The sequence below is a fragment of the Kogia breviceps genome, chromosome 14 (assembly GCF_026419965.1).
Source record: "Kogia breviceps isolate mKogBre1 chromosome 14, mKogBre1 haplotype 1, whole genome shotgun sequence".
Lineage (NCBI taxonomy): Eukaryota > Metazoa > Chordata > Mammalia > Artiodactyla > Physeteridae > Kogia > Kogia breviceps.
In genome coordinates, this window is record NC_081323.1 from 91,001,888 (window position 1) to 91,015,816 (window position 13,929).

The window sequence follows — 13,929 nt, forward strand, 5'->3', positions numbered from 1 at the left end:
CGCACTTTTTCTGTGGCTGTTGTTCCACCAAGTAATAACATTATTTGAAGGCCTGTAGTTCTCACTTACCCTTGGGAGACACCACAGACAGCTATAACTAAAGCAGCCCAAACCCAGACCGTCAGCGCTAGGCCCCGCCGCGTCTGTCCCGGGGTCACTGAGACAGCCTGACAAGCATGATGCCAGCCTGGGGTGCGAGGGGCTGCCAGCTTCCCCGGGGCAGATGAGCCCCGTCTGGCGGAAACCTGCGCTGGGTGCTCTGCTTTGGGGCAGCGATGATTCAAGAGGCTAAATTTGGTTTTCAGGAAGCAGCCTTGGGTGGGGAGGGAGGAAAGTGGCACTCACTCCAGCCGAGGCCCAAATCGAGGACCTGTTGCCAACGTGGCCCCATCCTTGTCTCCTGAGCCAAAGGGCTGGTCTGGGGGAGGACAGGCCCTGTTTGCTGCTGGAGGGAAGAGCGGGACTTGTCTAGGTGCTAATTCACCTGCAAGTGAGGCCTTTTCAGCCCCGAGCTCGGCCCCACAATGGACACGATGGGCTACGAGAAGCTGCCCAAGGGCCCCGTCACTGGCCACTGGCTCTGGGCTCTGCCTCTCCTACAAAGAGGCCCAGGCCTAGTACACGGCTCTGCCTCTCAAATTTCTGAGCATTTCCGTGAACCTGGCCAGCAGACAAAGCTCAGAGGCCACCAAACACCTTGGTGTGTTTAGACAGAAAACACTGGGTCTGGTCCAACTGCAAAGGAGAAAGGATGTTGTGAGATGCTTTGGAAAACTGGCCTTTCCCCTCTGTTGCCTGTGTAACCTTTGCAGGTACTTATTTATCCTGGCCTTGCTGTTGGTTAATATTTCACCACCCGGGGCGGCAGCATCTGCTTATTTTGATCTGTGTGGCTGAGGAGGGCCTTGGGGGAGGGGTTTAAAGCAGGACAGTTTAAAGAGATGCTCCTGGGGGATGCTACTCGCCTTTTAGGAAGCTGTCACCCCCTTGCAGCCTGGGCGGGGGAGAACGCCTTGGTTATGCCTCGTGGGGGCCAGCATGCCCCTCTGCCGATTGTTTCTCAGGGGCCGGCTTACAAGGCTCATTACGCCTCTCCAGACCCTCCCGACACGTCCGCCAGAGCGGTGGTGCCAAGCACCGGCAGCTTCCCAAGGAGGCACCTTCACTCACTGCCCGAGTCCCTTTGTGAGCCAGTGACCAGGGCCTTGCTGGCAGCACTGCTTTCCTGTAAATGCAGAACTCACTCTTCCCGGCTCCTGCCTGCCATGTCTGCCTTCCAGGCCAGTGGCCGCAGCAAACAGCTCCCAAAGCACCCAGCAGCCCTTCTCAGGGAGGCAGTCACTCCGGAGACGAAGGCAGTGCCCAGCGCCTGCACGCTGCCCACCCCCCAAAGCTCCCCTTCCTGGGGCCTCGGCCGTGGGGTCCACGCCCTCTGCGAGTCTCTGACCCTGAGCCTCTTTACGCAGCGCCCTGGATGTGCAAGGGTACTTTCCGGGGCGGATCTTTATTCTCGAGGGGCGCATGGCTACCTCGGGGGTCGGGCCTGCCAGCACCCACCTCAGCAGCCGCAGCCCCACTCACCAGTCTGGGTTCTCCGCTGCCGCCGCCTTGGGGTTGAACCTGATGTCGCTGTTCACGTTGAAGAGGACGTCGTCCTCCGTTAGCGGCGGAATGGCTACCTGGTACAGTGGGTGCTGGAACAGCCTGGCCAGGAGGGAGCCGTCCCCGCTCGGGCCGGGGGGCGGCACAGGTCCACGCGCACCGGGGTCTCTGAGCAGCGGCCGGTGAGCGGGGTCTAAGGGTCGCAGGGCGCCGGGATCCTGCCCCGGCAAGGCGCCCTCGGCCGGTTCGGCTGCGGGTGGCAGTTTTTCAAGCGAGTGGGACGTGAGGTTGGAGGAAGGGTCGGAGCTGAAGTCCTGCAGGATGCGCAGTGTGTGCTTGTTGGGCCAGCCTGCGTCGCCGGCGGCGGAGGCTGCTGCCGGGGGCTCCCCGGGGCGTCCGCGCGCCTGGGCCCAGCCGCCTGCTGCCGCCTCGGCCGCGGGCTGCGCGCAGGAGCAGCCGGGTTCCCCCGAGGGCTGCGCTCCGCTCCGCTCCAGCTTGGGCAGCAGATCCAGCACGATGTGCAGCGCGCAGGCCACCAGGAACGCCATCAGGATGAGCACGCGGAACCTGCGCACCAGGATCATCTTCATGGCCCGGCGGGCAAGCGGGGCCTGGAACTCCGGGCGCCCCCAGAGCGCGCTCCGCCCGTGCCCTTCTAGTCTTGGCTTGGCACGAACGCGGTGCCGCGGCGCGGATCAAGGTCCATCTGGCGTCGGCCAGCTACTCGTCCCGGGGCTGTCCCACGCGTAGGGCGCCCACCGCCAAAGCGCCCGCTCGCCGGGCCATTTCGGGGCCGTTCTCTCTCGCCTCTCCGGAGTGGCCGCGCCCTCAGCCGGCCGGGCCCAGCGGCCCTCGTCCGCGAAGCTGGGGGCGCAGCTCGGGGAGGCCCCGCGCACGTAGCGGCCCGCTTGGATCTCCGGGGCCGCGTCCGCGCTCATCAGGCGCGCAGGGGCCGGTCGCTTAGGCCCATCCCGGCCAAGGCGCGGCGGCCTGGGGTGGGGGTTGGGGGTGGCGGCGACCGCGCGGCGCAATCCGATCCGAGGCTCGGCGCAGTCTCTTGCGCTGCTCCGTGGGCCGCGCTAGGCGCCGGGCCGGCCGGGCGGAGAAGGGGCGGCTCCTTCGGGCAGGGCTCGGTTCTCTCACTCTGCGGCCCGCAGGCGGGGACCTGGAGGGGAATGAGGGCGCAGGGCCGCGGGGACCGAGGAGGGGGCGGGAGCGGGGGCGGCGCACGGAGCGTCCGGCGAAGTCCCCGGGCAGGTGCACCGGCCGTCCCCGGAGCGCAGCCCCCCCGCACAGCCGAACCTCTCCCCGGGCGGTCAGATATCCGAGCGCCGCGGAGCCGCCCCCCGCGTCAGAGCCCGCAGATTGGCGGAGCCGCAGCCCCGCGAGCCCGGGCCTACGCTGCTCCCTGTTTTCTCCTCCCCTCGGCCGCGCCCCGCGATGCTCTGCAGCTCCCGGCCCGCTAAGGAGAGGGCGCTTGCTTCCCGCGGTTTGCCCGGAGAAGACAGAGAGGAAAGCAGAAGGCGCGGATCCCGCGCTGCGGGTTCTGCCGGGAAGGGCTCCCCGGCCTGGCTGCCGCGCCCAGGACCTGGGCCCGCCCGGGGCAGGCCGCCGCCAGCTGCAGCATCTCGGCTCCTCCCCGATAAGCCGAGGGCCAGAACCCAGGCCAAGTCCCTCCCCGGAGGCGCTGGGCGTCTGCGCCGCCGGATGAGCTCCCTCTGGGCGGCGACCTTATGCCCCACGCCCCCGCCTCGGGCGGGTGCCGCGACCCCAGGCGACCGGCGAAGGGCAGGAGGAGGAGGCGTTGGGGTCGCCACCGCTGGAGACGAGGAGAGGAGCGGGGTGTCGGCCCAAACCCGGAGGGGAGGCCCGCACCGGGGCGAGGCTCCTGCATGCTGGGGCCCCATTCCACCTCGAGGGGACCACGCCTGCGCCTTAACTATGGCGGCGCCGGTGCCCCAGTTAGAATTCGCTTGGCACAGAGAGGTGCCCGGTGTGTGCGGGAGGCGGCACCTCCCTCGCTTTGGGCGGGACTCTGTGTGTGTGTGTGTGTGTGTGTGTATTTGTGTATCAATTGGCCTCGCCAGATGCGCAAAATTGGCCACCTACAGCCAGGGGCTGGGTACTTCTGTGCCCACACAGCTTCTGGACCTCCAGCCCCCAATAGAGAATATACTTTTTAAACTTATTTATCTTATTTAGGCTGCGTTAGGTCTTTGTTGCTGCGCACAGGCTTTCTCCAGTTGCGGCGAGCGGGAGCTACTCTTTGTTGCGGTGCGCGGGCTTCTCATTGGGGTGGCTTCTCTTGTTGCCGAGTTCGGGCTCTAGGCGTGCAGGCTTCAGTAGTTGTGGCGCACGGGCTTAGTTGCTCCGCGGCATGTGAGGTCTTCCCAGACCAGGGCTGGAACCCGTGTCCCCTGCGTTGGCAGGCGAATTCTCAACCACTGCGCCACCAGGGAAGCCCCCCCAGTAGGGAATGCTAATGTGCATTTCAGCCTACAGTCATAGTTGGGAAGGTAAGTGAACCTGGCCAAAGGAGATGTCACAAACACACCTACCACGAGGCTCACTGCCCCCTGCCCTTCAGGGGCTGCAAGTTTCCAAGGACGAAGCCTCTCTGGGAAGACTGAGGGGAGGCCAGTCTCTGGTGGGAGCCCTGGCGTGGGACCCCTAGTCTCCCACTGACTCACTGTACTGCCCTCTCAGGACTGCAGTTTTCTCTTGCATGGATTCAGGGGCCATTTTCCCTGAGACTCACCATTGAATCTCAGTGCCTGGCCCAGTGCCTGACATTCAGAAGCCGCCCGTTAGATACTTGGGGTGAAGGAGGGGAGTCCCAGCCCAGCAAGTCAGTGAAATAGATGTTTCTGAGGCCATCTGAAGTAAGTGAAGGGCTGGGCCCTCCTGGAACTGGATCTGGAGGATGTGTTGGGGCCACGGCTGGGGGTGGGTGGAGACCAGAGGGTGAAGGTGGACTTGACTGGAAATGGAGCATTTAGGGGCATTTTCACCCCCTGGAGATGGAGCTCCTCCCTCCCCCCCTCCCTCTCACACTGACAGCACCATTTGTGTGCCGAAGACAGGGTTACTCAGAGGCCAGGGAGATGCTGTGCAAACTGAGATGGAGGTTGAGAAGCACCAACCCCCCTCTGGGGGAGGGGGAACCAGGCGGGAAGGAGCTTAGGTCTGTGCTCACCACAGTGTCTACCTTGGCCTTGGGGTTCTATGGGCTCCAGCGCCCCACCTACCCACCCAGGCCTCCTATGTTCAGTGTCCTTAGGGTGGACGTGGGGTGGGCGGATCCCATGAACCATGCACATTAAGAGTGGCGGCCTCACTGGGGCTCCCTGTGCACTTAGGTTACCTCTCCCCCCGCCCCCATCATTCTCTTGGGACCTATATTATTTGGACCCCACCGCTGGATGGCTCCCGTGCACAGTTCTTGCTTTATCTCAACTATCGCCTTGGAAACTCATTGTCTCACTAGCGTCACCGCACTTCCTCTCATCCCGCCACTGGAATTATTTTCCCAGCAACGCCATCACCGTGTGAAGATACTGTGCCATCTTCTGTTCTCATTTATGGTTTGTATCCCCTGAAATGCACATGCCCCGCTGAGATCAGTGCCTTGTTCACAGCCGTGCCCTGGGCAGATGTAGGGCGTGTGTCAAAGAAGGGACCGCAAGCCACCATCCAACTTGGGGTCAGGTGTCAGCGGGCGAAGGTGATGTGAAAAAAGCCTTTGGAGACAGAGCACTCACCACAGGAGGTCAGAGTATGGAAAACTCTTGGCCAGGTCTTTCTGCCTGGTTCCTTATATTTTGCTCTGAGAAGTAATTTGATTTGGCTTAATGGACTCAGCCGAGGAAATGTACACACACACACACACAGACGTGCACAGACGCACACATCCACATGCACACACAGAGAGGCGTAACCACGGACAAATACTCACACTCAGAGACACACAGGTACACACACGCACGCAAACGCGCAGGGTCCGAAGCTCCCTCAGGCCTCTGCTGTGCTGTCCCTGGGCAGAGGCCAGGACAGGTGGGGTTACTCCAGGAAGGGCCCCAGGAGGTTAGAGGCGGCCTCATCCAAGACCAGGAGCGTTTTCCCCCCAGAGGCCGGCGCTCCGATAAACCCGTGTTAAATATGTCACGTGGTGCCAGGAATTACGTAGGAAAATAAAGTTGGTACCACAGAGAGGGAATAATGCACGTTCTGGGTGACGTTCAGGGGACGGCCCCTGAGAAGAGGACGTTTGGCTAGAGACCTGCACGGGAGGGAATAAGCAACTTGGAGGTCCGTGCGGCTGGAGCCCTCGGCGGGACCGGCCCTGGTCCTGAGCGGGGTCACCCGGATGCTGAGCCTTGTGTTCGTCGGGGGTCCTGGGCGGGAGCCACCTTCTCCGCTGTATGGCCTCCCCTGGGCTCACCCAAGGAAATCCGACCTGAGGCCCCAGCTCAAGGCTCAGCGGCCGCCCTGCAAGGACGGGAGGAGGGACTGGGGCTGCAGGGCTGGGCGCACCTCACGGGAGGCGCTGGCACTGGGTCAGAGGACAAATGGGGGCTCCCGGTGAGGAGAGTGTTGCAGGCAGAGAGAGGGGAGGTCCCTGGGGACGGGCACAGGGGAGATGCCACCTGCCGCTTCCCCGTCCAGGGCCCCTGGTTCCCCCACGTGCCGGGTGCTCCTTCCACCCCAAATCTCCCCAGCGTGTGGGGACCCGCCAGTGGGTCCAGCTCAGGGGGCTCTGCTGGTCTTTTCAAGCAGAAAGGGCTGCCGGTGGCGACTGGAGATGGGGGAACAGGGCAGTGGCTGCCTTTGTGCAGAAGGGGAGAAGTGCACGCACTCGCTCGCGGGTGTCATGTGAGGGGTGCGGGACCAGCACTGGAGCCTGATCCAGTGGCACCTGCGCAGCGGCACCTGGAAACCTGGGACAGGCCGGGAAGAGGCTTGGGCCGTGAAGTCCGAGTGTGCGTGTTTGGGGTGGGAGCAGGAGGGTGTCCCAGGACCTGTGGGCCGACAGCTGCAGGGTGGCAGTTGTCCCGCAGAGCCAGGGAACATTCCAGGAGGGCCCGGGACCCTCCTTCCTGAGTGGGGGGTAGAAAGCGGAGCAGCGGAGCCTGCAAGCTGGCGTGCCTCCTCCTCCTGGGACACCAAGCCTGCCCCCCCCCCCCCCCCCCCCCCCCCCCCCGCAGCCCCTCTGTACCCGGGCCAGCCCGTGTCCAGCCTGGGATGGAGGAAGGAGACCTGGAGGGACCCGCCCACCAGCTCAGGTCCCAGTCACACCCTTGTGTTTTCCTAAGGATGACTTATCCCGGACCCACCAGGGAGGCTCCGGGGCTGTTTACCACAGGCCAGCCCTGGCCGCAGGCTATTCTGGGAGCTGGGGGTTGGGCTAGCTGGGCTGGTGGAGGAGGCTTGTCTCTGGGCAGTTGGGGGGCGGGGGCGGGGGCGGGGGCGGGGGGGGTGCTGTGGGGGGGGTGGGGGGGGTGCTGTGGGGGGGGTGGGGGGGTGCGGGCATCCATGTGTGCCCAGGTGTCACGGGGTTTGGGGTTTTAACCCTTGTCAGGGGGAACTAAAAAACATGGAAAATTCTTGCCCTCCCCCGCCTGCCTGGGACTCAGGGCCATTGGGGTAATGGGCCTGGAGAGAGGGATTTACACTGACCACTAGCAGGAGGGACGCCTCCACAGGAGAGGGAGACAATAAGACCAGTGTCATCTGTGCTGGGCTTGGGGGACTCGGAGGGGTGGCCGCATCCTGTGGACGAACCGGGCCCACCAGCCAGCCCACTGAGTACCTCCTGCTGGGGCTCTGGCCCATTCATTCTCCTGTCCTCCTCCTCACAGCCACAGCCTGAGGGGTCTTTGGAAAATAGAGCCCCTTTGTTCTAATTTAAAATGACAGATCAAGAAGCCGAAAACACGAGCAAATTAAACAATTAAAAAGCTTGATTTTATTTTGCACATTTTGTATCACTCAAATACATAATATGCTATTTTCCATCATATATGGAATAGCCACCAAAAACTGACCATCTACTGACTATAAGGGAAATTGTCAAGAAATTCCAAAGGAAGAAAATCTACAGTCTGTTCACTTGAGTATGTGTGTGTGTACGTGTGTGTGCGCACACAGACACGTGTACATACAGATACATAAGCATATATAATCTACAGTTGGTTCATGGAGTATGTACCTATATATACCATATACATATGCATACATCATCTACAACCTGTTCACTGAGCACAGTGCAGTTTAATAAAAAAAAAAAAAGAGCTAAGTTTAAAAATATTCTACCTGGAAATTAATACCACAAATAAAAGCACTGCTATATATAATTCTGGGATTATGGAGGAAACCAAAAGGCAAATTAGACCATTTAAAAATGAACACAAACGAGAACAGCACCTATTGGAACCTGTAGGACGCCGCCAGAGGGTCCCTCAGGAAACTTGGAGTGATAACCGCATTTGGTAAACAATGATAATGACTAAAAATAAGCGAACTAAGCTTTCAGCTAGAGAAACTAGGAAGAGAGCAGTAAAATAAGCCCCAATAAAGAAGGAATGGATTCCCACAGAACAAACCAAAACCAAATGCCATAGAAAGCAAACAACGGTGGAGATGGCAAATCAAACAAGACGACACTTCTTTGAAAAGACCAGCGAAGAGTCAAAATGCCGTGAAATCTGATGGAGAGAAAAGAGAAGAGAAAGACGCCTCTAAGCTAAGGGGCAGTGTGGCTAGAGGAGTGAGTTCTGGTCCCGCAAATCTCTGGCCTCGGGAAAAGCAGGGTAGAAGGCGGAGTGGTAAGAATCTGGTGGTATAAGACCTCCCGAGCCCAGGGAGCGTGGCGGGGCGGGGCCGGGGAGCTCCACGAGGGCCCCGTAGGGTGGGGGATCTGGCAGGTTGAGAAGAAGGGGACAGTTACCAGGCAGAGCGCCCAGAGCACCCGGGGCAGAAATGGACCTCTTGAGGGCGTCTGCGGCGCCCATCTCCCAGAAGCCCTGGCGCAGGTTTTGTGGCTCTGGGTGCCGGCTGGGCACCGTTTGCCGTATCGGCCCAGCTGGCACCATAGTGCACTCTGTCCTGTGAACGCACGGATATCGCAACGCAGGCGCCTTCGGATCCAAACGGAGAGGCGTGCGAGAGTGTTTGGGGCGCTGCTTTGGGACCACCTGAATCATCCAGGGCCCTGGCCTCCAGGATGGGGGGGTCTGGGCAGGATGAGGACACAGTCATTAGAGACGTTATTAATTTGGTTGTCTCTTTCCTTTCAATAATTGAGGGATAATAGATTGTCCATGGCTAACCTGAATGGCAAAAGCCAAAATTGATAAGGCTTAACTAAATATTTTTGTCTCCAAGTTACCGGCGACACCATTTTGTCTTTTCTGGGGTGTAGGGGAATAATTTTAGAAGGAAGCGTTTTGTAAAATTAAAAGGCATTCGCCAAACATTATTTTATGCATGAATGTAATTTACAGGTTTAATGATTAGAGAGGAAAATGCAAATATCAGACGAATAAGATTTGATATTTAAAGGCAAATGCAAGATTCAAGCGAGAGAATAAATTACAGCAAAACTTCTTATTCAGGGCTACCAAATTTCTGGATCTGGAGCAAAAACCCCATGCTGACAAGCCACACGGTGAGATGTCAGGCTCTCCCTGGGGGAACAGCCTGCCGTGGGGCCCACTGACCCCGCCCGAGCTTCAGGTCCACCCTGGTGGCCCCATCCGACACCCCTGTGGCCACAGCGATGGCTGCCAGTAATCAGCCCTTTCTGAGAACTCCGTCTCCTCCTCTGCCAAGCCATGAAGATTCCATGTCTCCCCTGGCGTCGGGGGGCAAGCCCCAGGCTCTGCCCTTGGGGGGGGCATGGCCAGAGGGGTCCCCTCACAGCCCTGGCCAGGGAGGACCCCCGGAGTTAGGGTTTCACGTCCAACCCAGACAAAACCTGCTCTTCTTTATGGTACCGTAGAAACAGATACAGGGCAGAGCTCAGCTCCTCCTCCCTGGCAAACTGGAGCTCGCTGGCATTTCTGGCCCTGCGTCTGGGGGCAAAGGGCACAGGAGCCCGGCTCTGCCACTTGTCACTCAGGGGGACAGCGGCCTGTGCTCCCGAGGCTGCTTGCAGGACCACAGGGGAGGGTTGAGGAAGCGTCAGACAGTGAACACAGTAAAAGTCAGGGGTGTAAAATGGTTTCACGTAAATCATCTGGAAACAGCTGCCTAGAATGTTCTTTACATTGGAAAGTATGCTTTGAGGTGATTATTCAGGATTTTATAGGCCATTGCTCGCCTGAGCCCCAGGCTGGCTCCTGGCTTTGCAGAAAAGTGAGGTCGCGTTTTACGAGTGGCAGAGGCCCTTCGTCACACCCCTGCGTCATCGCCATGGTGACAGGGCTGTGCGCCGCCCTGGGACGGGTACCGCGTGGCTGCACGCGGGCAGACTCTGCAGATCGGGCCTTGAGCAGGGGCCCCTGGACGAGGCCTGACCGAGTGCGCTCCTCTCTGCAGCTTCCCGGCCGGTCAAGCGGCTGCAGCAAGGACAGCCCCCGTGCCCCCTGCCCCAGCCCCGCAGGGATGGCGTCCACTCTAGGGCCCACGGAGGCCCCTGGCCTCCTTCATCCCCGCTTTGCTCTGCGGTCACCTGCACAAACTTCCGTGGCCGAACCCCGTTCTCTTTATCAGAAGACAACAAACGCAATCCTTCTTCTTCGTCGGCGCCCCTCTGGCCCGGGCCCTCATCGGGGGCTAAAGGCCAAGGCTGCACTCCCCTCTGCTCTCTCCCACTGGACGCGAGGTCCACGGACGCCGCGTCCCGGGGGCTCCCGTGAGCTTGACCTGCCCCAGCCTCCCAAGCGCTGCAACAGAATTTGGAGAGAAGGACTGAGTTCACTCCAGGGAAATAACTGCATTTGATCCAAAGAGGCCACAGCTTCAACTTGCCCTCAAAGCTTTGGCTCGTCTCCACTCTCTCCGGAGATTAAAGGAAAACTCGGGCCCACCAGAGGGGGCCCAGCACCCAGGACCCCAGCTGGGCCTCCAGGATGAGGAGTCAGAGCAAGGCTCAGAGGCATCGGCCAGGGCAGGTGAGGCAGGGCAGAGCCCCGCGTACAGACTGGTCCCAGGCCAGGGGCGGAGGGGGACGGAGGCGGCAGAGATGTGAGTAGGGGGCCCAGACCCTTCTCTAAAGGATCCCAACAGCCCAAGCCCATGTCTCCGGCTCCCAGGAGGGAGGAGAAGCGGCGCCAAGCCGGCCCACTTCTCTCGGGCACTCTAGGACCTGAGTCAGTGCAGCGTGTGGCCCCTGTGCCTCCCAGGCCACACTCCCCACTTCATCGCTGTTGCTCTGAGCAGAGCCCACTGCAGGCTGCTGCCCCCAGGCAGGATCCGACCGTGGTCCATGCTGGCGCCATGCACAGTGGCCTTTATTTTCTCAGAGGAGCCAGGGAGGGGCCCCCGAGTTCCCTTCAGAAGGCACCTCCCGCCACTGGCCCTAGGCCTCAGGGGACTTGGAGGGGAGGGGACCCCTCCCTGGGACGCAGCCTCTGCAATGGTCTGTGCTCCCCCATCATGTCTGACTCTCAGCCTGGCCTCTCACTTCAGAAGGCAGGTGTGGGGGAGATCTGAACGATGTTTTCAGACGTCTCAGCAGTTTGGACTAAAAATAGGGTTAATGAGAAGTGGAGAAGCCGGAGCCGAAGGCTGGACGAACACTAGTGCCCGCAGTGATGTAAAGCAATGGTAACTTTCCAGAAATCCCAGCCTGCAGTCCGGAGCCTTCGGCCGCAGTATGCCCTGCCCGATCTGTGTCGTTCACTCTGCAGAATGGTTGGGGTAACCCCCGGGACTGGGATTCCCCCAGCAGCCTCCCAAGGCCCCGCATTGCCTGCACTGGGGTGTGGCCTCCCCGGAACACAGGGGCCTGCAATTGCTCCCCTGGGCTCTGGGCACAAGGCCAGCACGACCAGGAAGCAGGGGGCCAGGTGTGACGGGGGGGGGGGCGGGGGGGGATCGCTGCTCCCTCCGGAGGAGACCCGGGAAGTGACCTCTTGGACAAGGTCGCAAGGCTCCCACAGCAGTGATGTTGCCCTGGAGGCCTGGGGGTTAGGGGCCACGCCCGCTGTGAACCCAATCCGGTGTCTTAGGACCAAGAACAAAGTGAATATTGGGGGTGTGGCTAATGATATTTTAAACACCTGTGGATCCAGCTGATCTAAACCCCAAACCCTTTCTGAAAGCGCTGAGCTCAAAGCAGCAGAATATTCCTTCCCCTCCCACCAGGGGGCCCGGCTCCACCTCCCTCATGGTCGCTGCAGGGGGCGGGCGGGGTGGGGTGGGCTGGGGGCCGTGTTCACCTCCCTTCAGCTCCCTCCGTCCACACAGCTCTCACAGGGTGCTCAGGCAACTTCATCAGAAACACCACAGCCTGGGCGGCTTAAGTAACATCTATTTCTCAGTCGGGAGGCTGGACGTCGAGATCAAGGCGCTGGCATATTTGTCATCTGGTGACGCCTCACTTTCTGGTCACTAGCCGGCTGCCTTCTCGCTGTATCCTCGTGGCTGAAGGGGAAAAGAGCTCTCTGGGGTCTCTTCTCCCCAGGGCCCTGATCGCACTCCACCCCTGGGACCTCATCACCCCCCAGAGGTCCACGTCCTGCAATCGTCACGTTGGGGATCAGGTTTCAATACACGAGGTTTGTCAGGGACCCAAATGTTCAGTCTGCAGCAGAAGTGGTGCAGGACCTGCCCGGGTCTCATCTCATCCCAGAGTCCAAGTCCACTGGCCAAACAGAAGGGGAACTGACCCCTGCCTGCACCAGCCACCAGCCCGCCCGCCCTCCCTGTGAAGAGCAGAACAGGGTGGGAGGTGCCCGGAACACAAAGGAGCGCCCAGTGGACAGCACGCGGCTTGGGAAGAGCTGGAAGAGGAGGCTGGAGGGGAGGGGACAGCCAGCAAGGTCCCCTCCCAGCAGAGAGACCCTGGAGGACCCCTGCCAGCCCAGCTGTTGGCCCAGCGCCTGTCCACCTGAGGCCCGACCTCCACCCTCTGCCCCCAGCCTGCACGCCCGGCCCGGCTCAAGGAGAGCGCGGCCGCCGCGCTCACACTCACACCATCTGCGAAGCCCTGGCCATTTCTTCATGCACGTGGGGGCCGTCCAGCTGGCCTCCGGGCCTCGGTGCTCAAAGCAGTGTCTGCTCCAGCCATGACCCAGCAGCCTCCTGGGCAAGTTTTTCCCAGTCCCTGGGATCCACCATCTCTCTTCTGCCAGGAGCACCTGGAGAGTCAAGGCTGCTTGGCTTCCTAGCCTCGTCGGGCTCTGCCCCAGCCCTCCATGCAGGCCCAACACAGGAAGTCAGGGTGTCTGGAGCGGAAGAGGGCGTGGTCTGTGACACGGAACATTTTAGCCTCTGTGGGTGTAGCTGGTGGGAGGCTGGGCCCAAATAACACTTTATTACGGACAGTGAAATTTAAAGTTCATATAATTTGCACGTCAAGAAATAGTCTTCCTTACATTTTTTTCCCAACCACTTAAAAATACGAACATCATTTCAGTTTGCTGGTAAGTGAAGATGGAAGCGGAACAGGACCTCAGATCTGCAGTTTTCTGCCCTGGCCTTAGATGGTTCTTTCTAAAGAGACCTTTGGTTTCCATATTTTAAATACAGAATATTTTATAGTTTCCTTTTATACACATTTTTAAAAAATGTTACTCTAGGACCACACTTGCCACTTGGTTTGGAATTCGTAGATTCTGTCCTAGACTTCTGGGCCTGAAGCCCCGGGCCAGGCAGCCAATCCCAAGAGCCTTGGGGAGGCAGCTCCCGAGACCACGCAGCCCCCGGCTCACACGTATACATGGGCCAGGGAACCTCCCCATCCACCGTCCCGCAGCTCATTCCATCCGAAGGACCCAGGATGCCTGGAACCTCGCAGCAACCCCCAGGCCGAGGGGGTGTCCACCAGCTGAGGGAGGCCAGCGGTCGCCCGGGCTCCAAGTGACGTTCAGAAACCTCGGTTTTCCGGGTCAAGCTCTGCTCGCTCTGGACCTTGTATATAGAGGTGTGCGTACACCTCAGAAACTCAGGGCCTGGGCTGGGGGCCGGTACACAGCCATATGCAGGTGTGGGGACCAGAAGGCAGTCCCAGGCCTTGGCCCCGGGTCCTTGCAGACATCCTTCTGTTTCAGGAGCCCAGCGGGGCCTCGGGAGAGTGGGGAAGGGTCAGGGTGTCCCGCATGGCAAATTTCAAATGGACACCAAAGCCAGGCCGGGAGGACGGTAGGTATGACGTCCACGCCT

The 13,929-nt window shown here is 60.3% G+C and overlaps 1 protein-coding gene and 1 long non-coding RNA gene across 2 annotated transcripts in view; both read right to left on the reverse strand.

Annotated features, from left to right (window-relative positions):
- Positions 1–3,267, reverse strand: part of FAM20C (FAM20C golgi associated secretory pathway kinase) — a 30,261-nt gene extending 26,994 nt beyond the window's left edge. The window contains exon 1 of the mRNA XM_059038526.2: positions 1,582–3,267. Within this exon, the coding sequence (XP_058894509.1) occupies positions 1,582–2,192 (611 nt within the window). The 5' untranslated portion in view covers positions 2,193–3,267. The remainder of the gene's footprint in view (positions 1–1,581) is intronic.
- Positions 3,268–7,546: 4,279 nt separating this feature from the next.
- Positions 7,547–12,994, reverse strand: LOC136792479 (uncharacterized). The gene is made up of 3 exons (XR_010836314.1): positions 12,740–12,994; positions 11,985–12,189; positions 7,547–10,487 (listed from the first exon to the last, which is right to left on the reverse strand). It is a non-coding gene; the product is annotated as an uncharacterized lncRNA (long non-coding RNA).
- Positions 12,995–13,929: the final 935 nt, after the last annotated feature.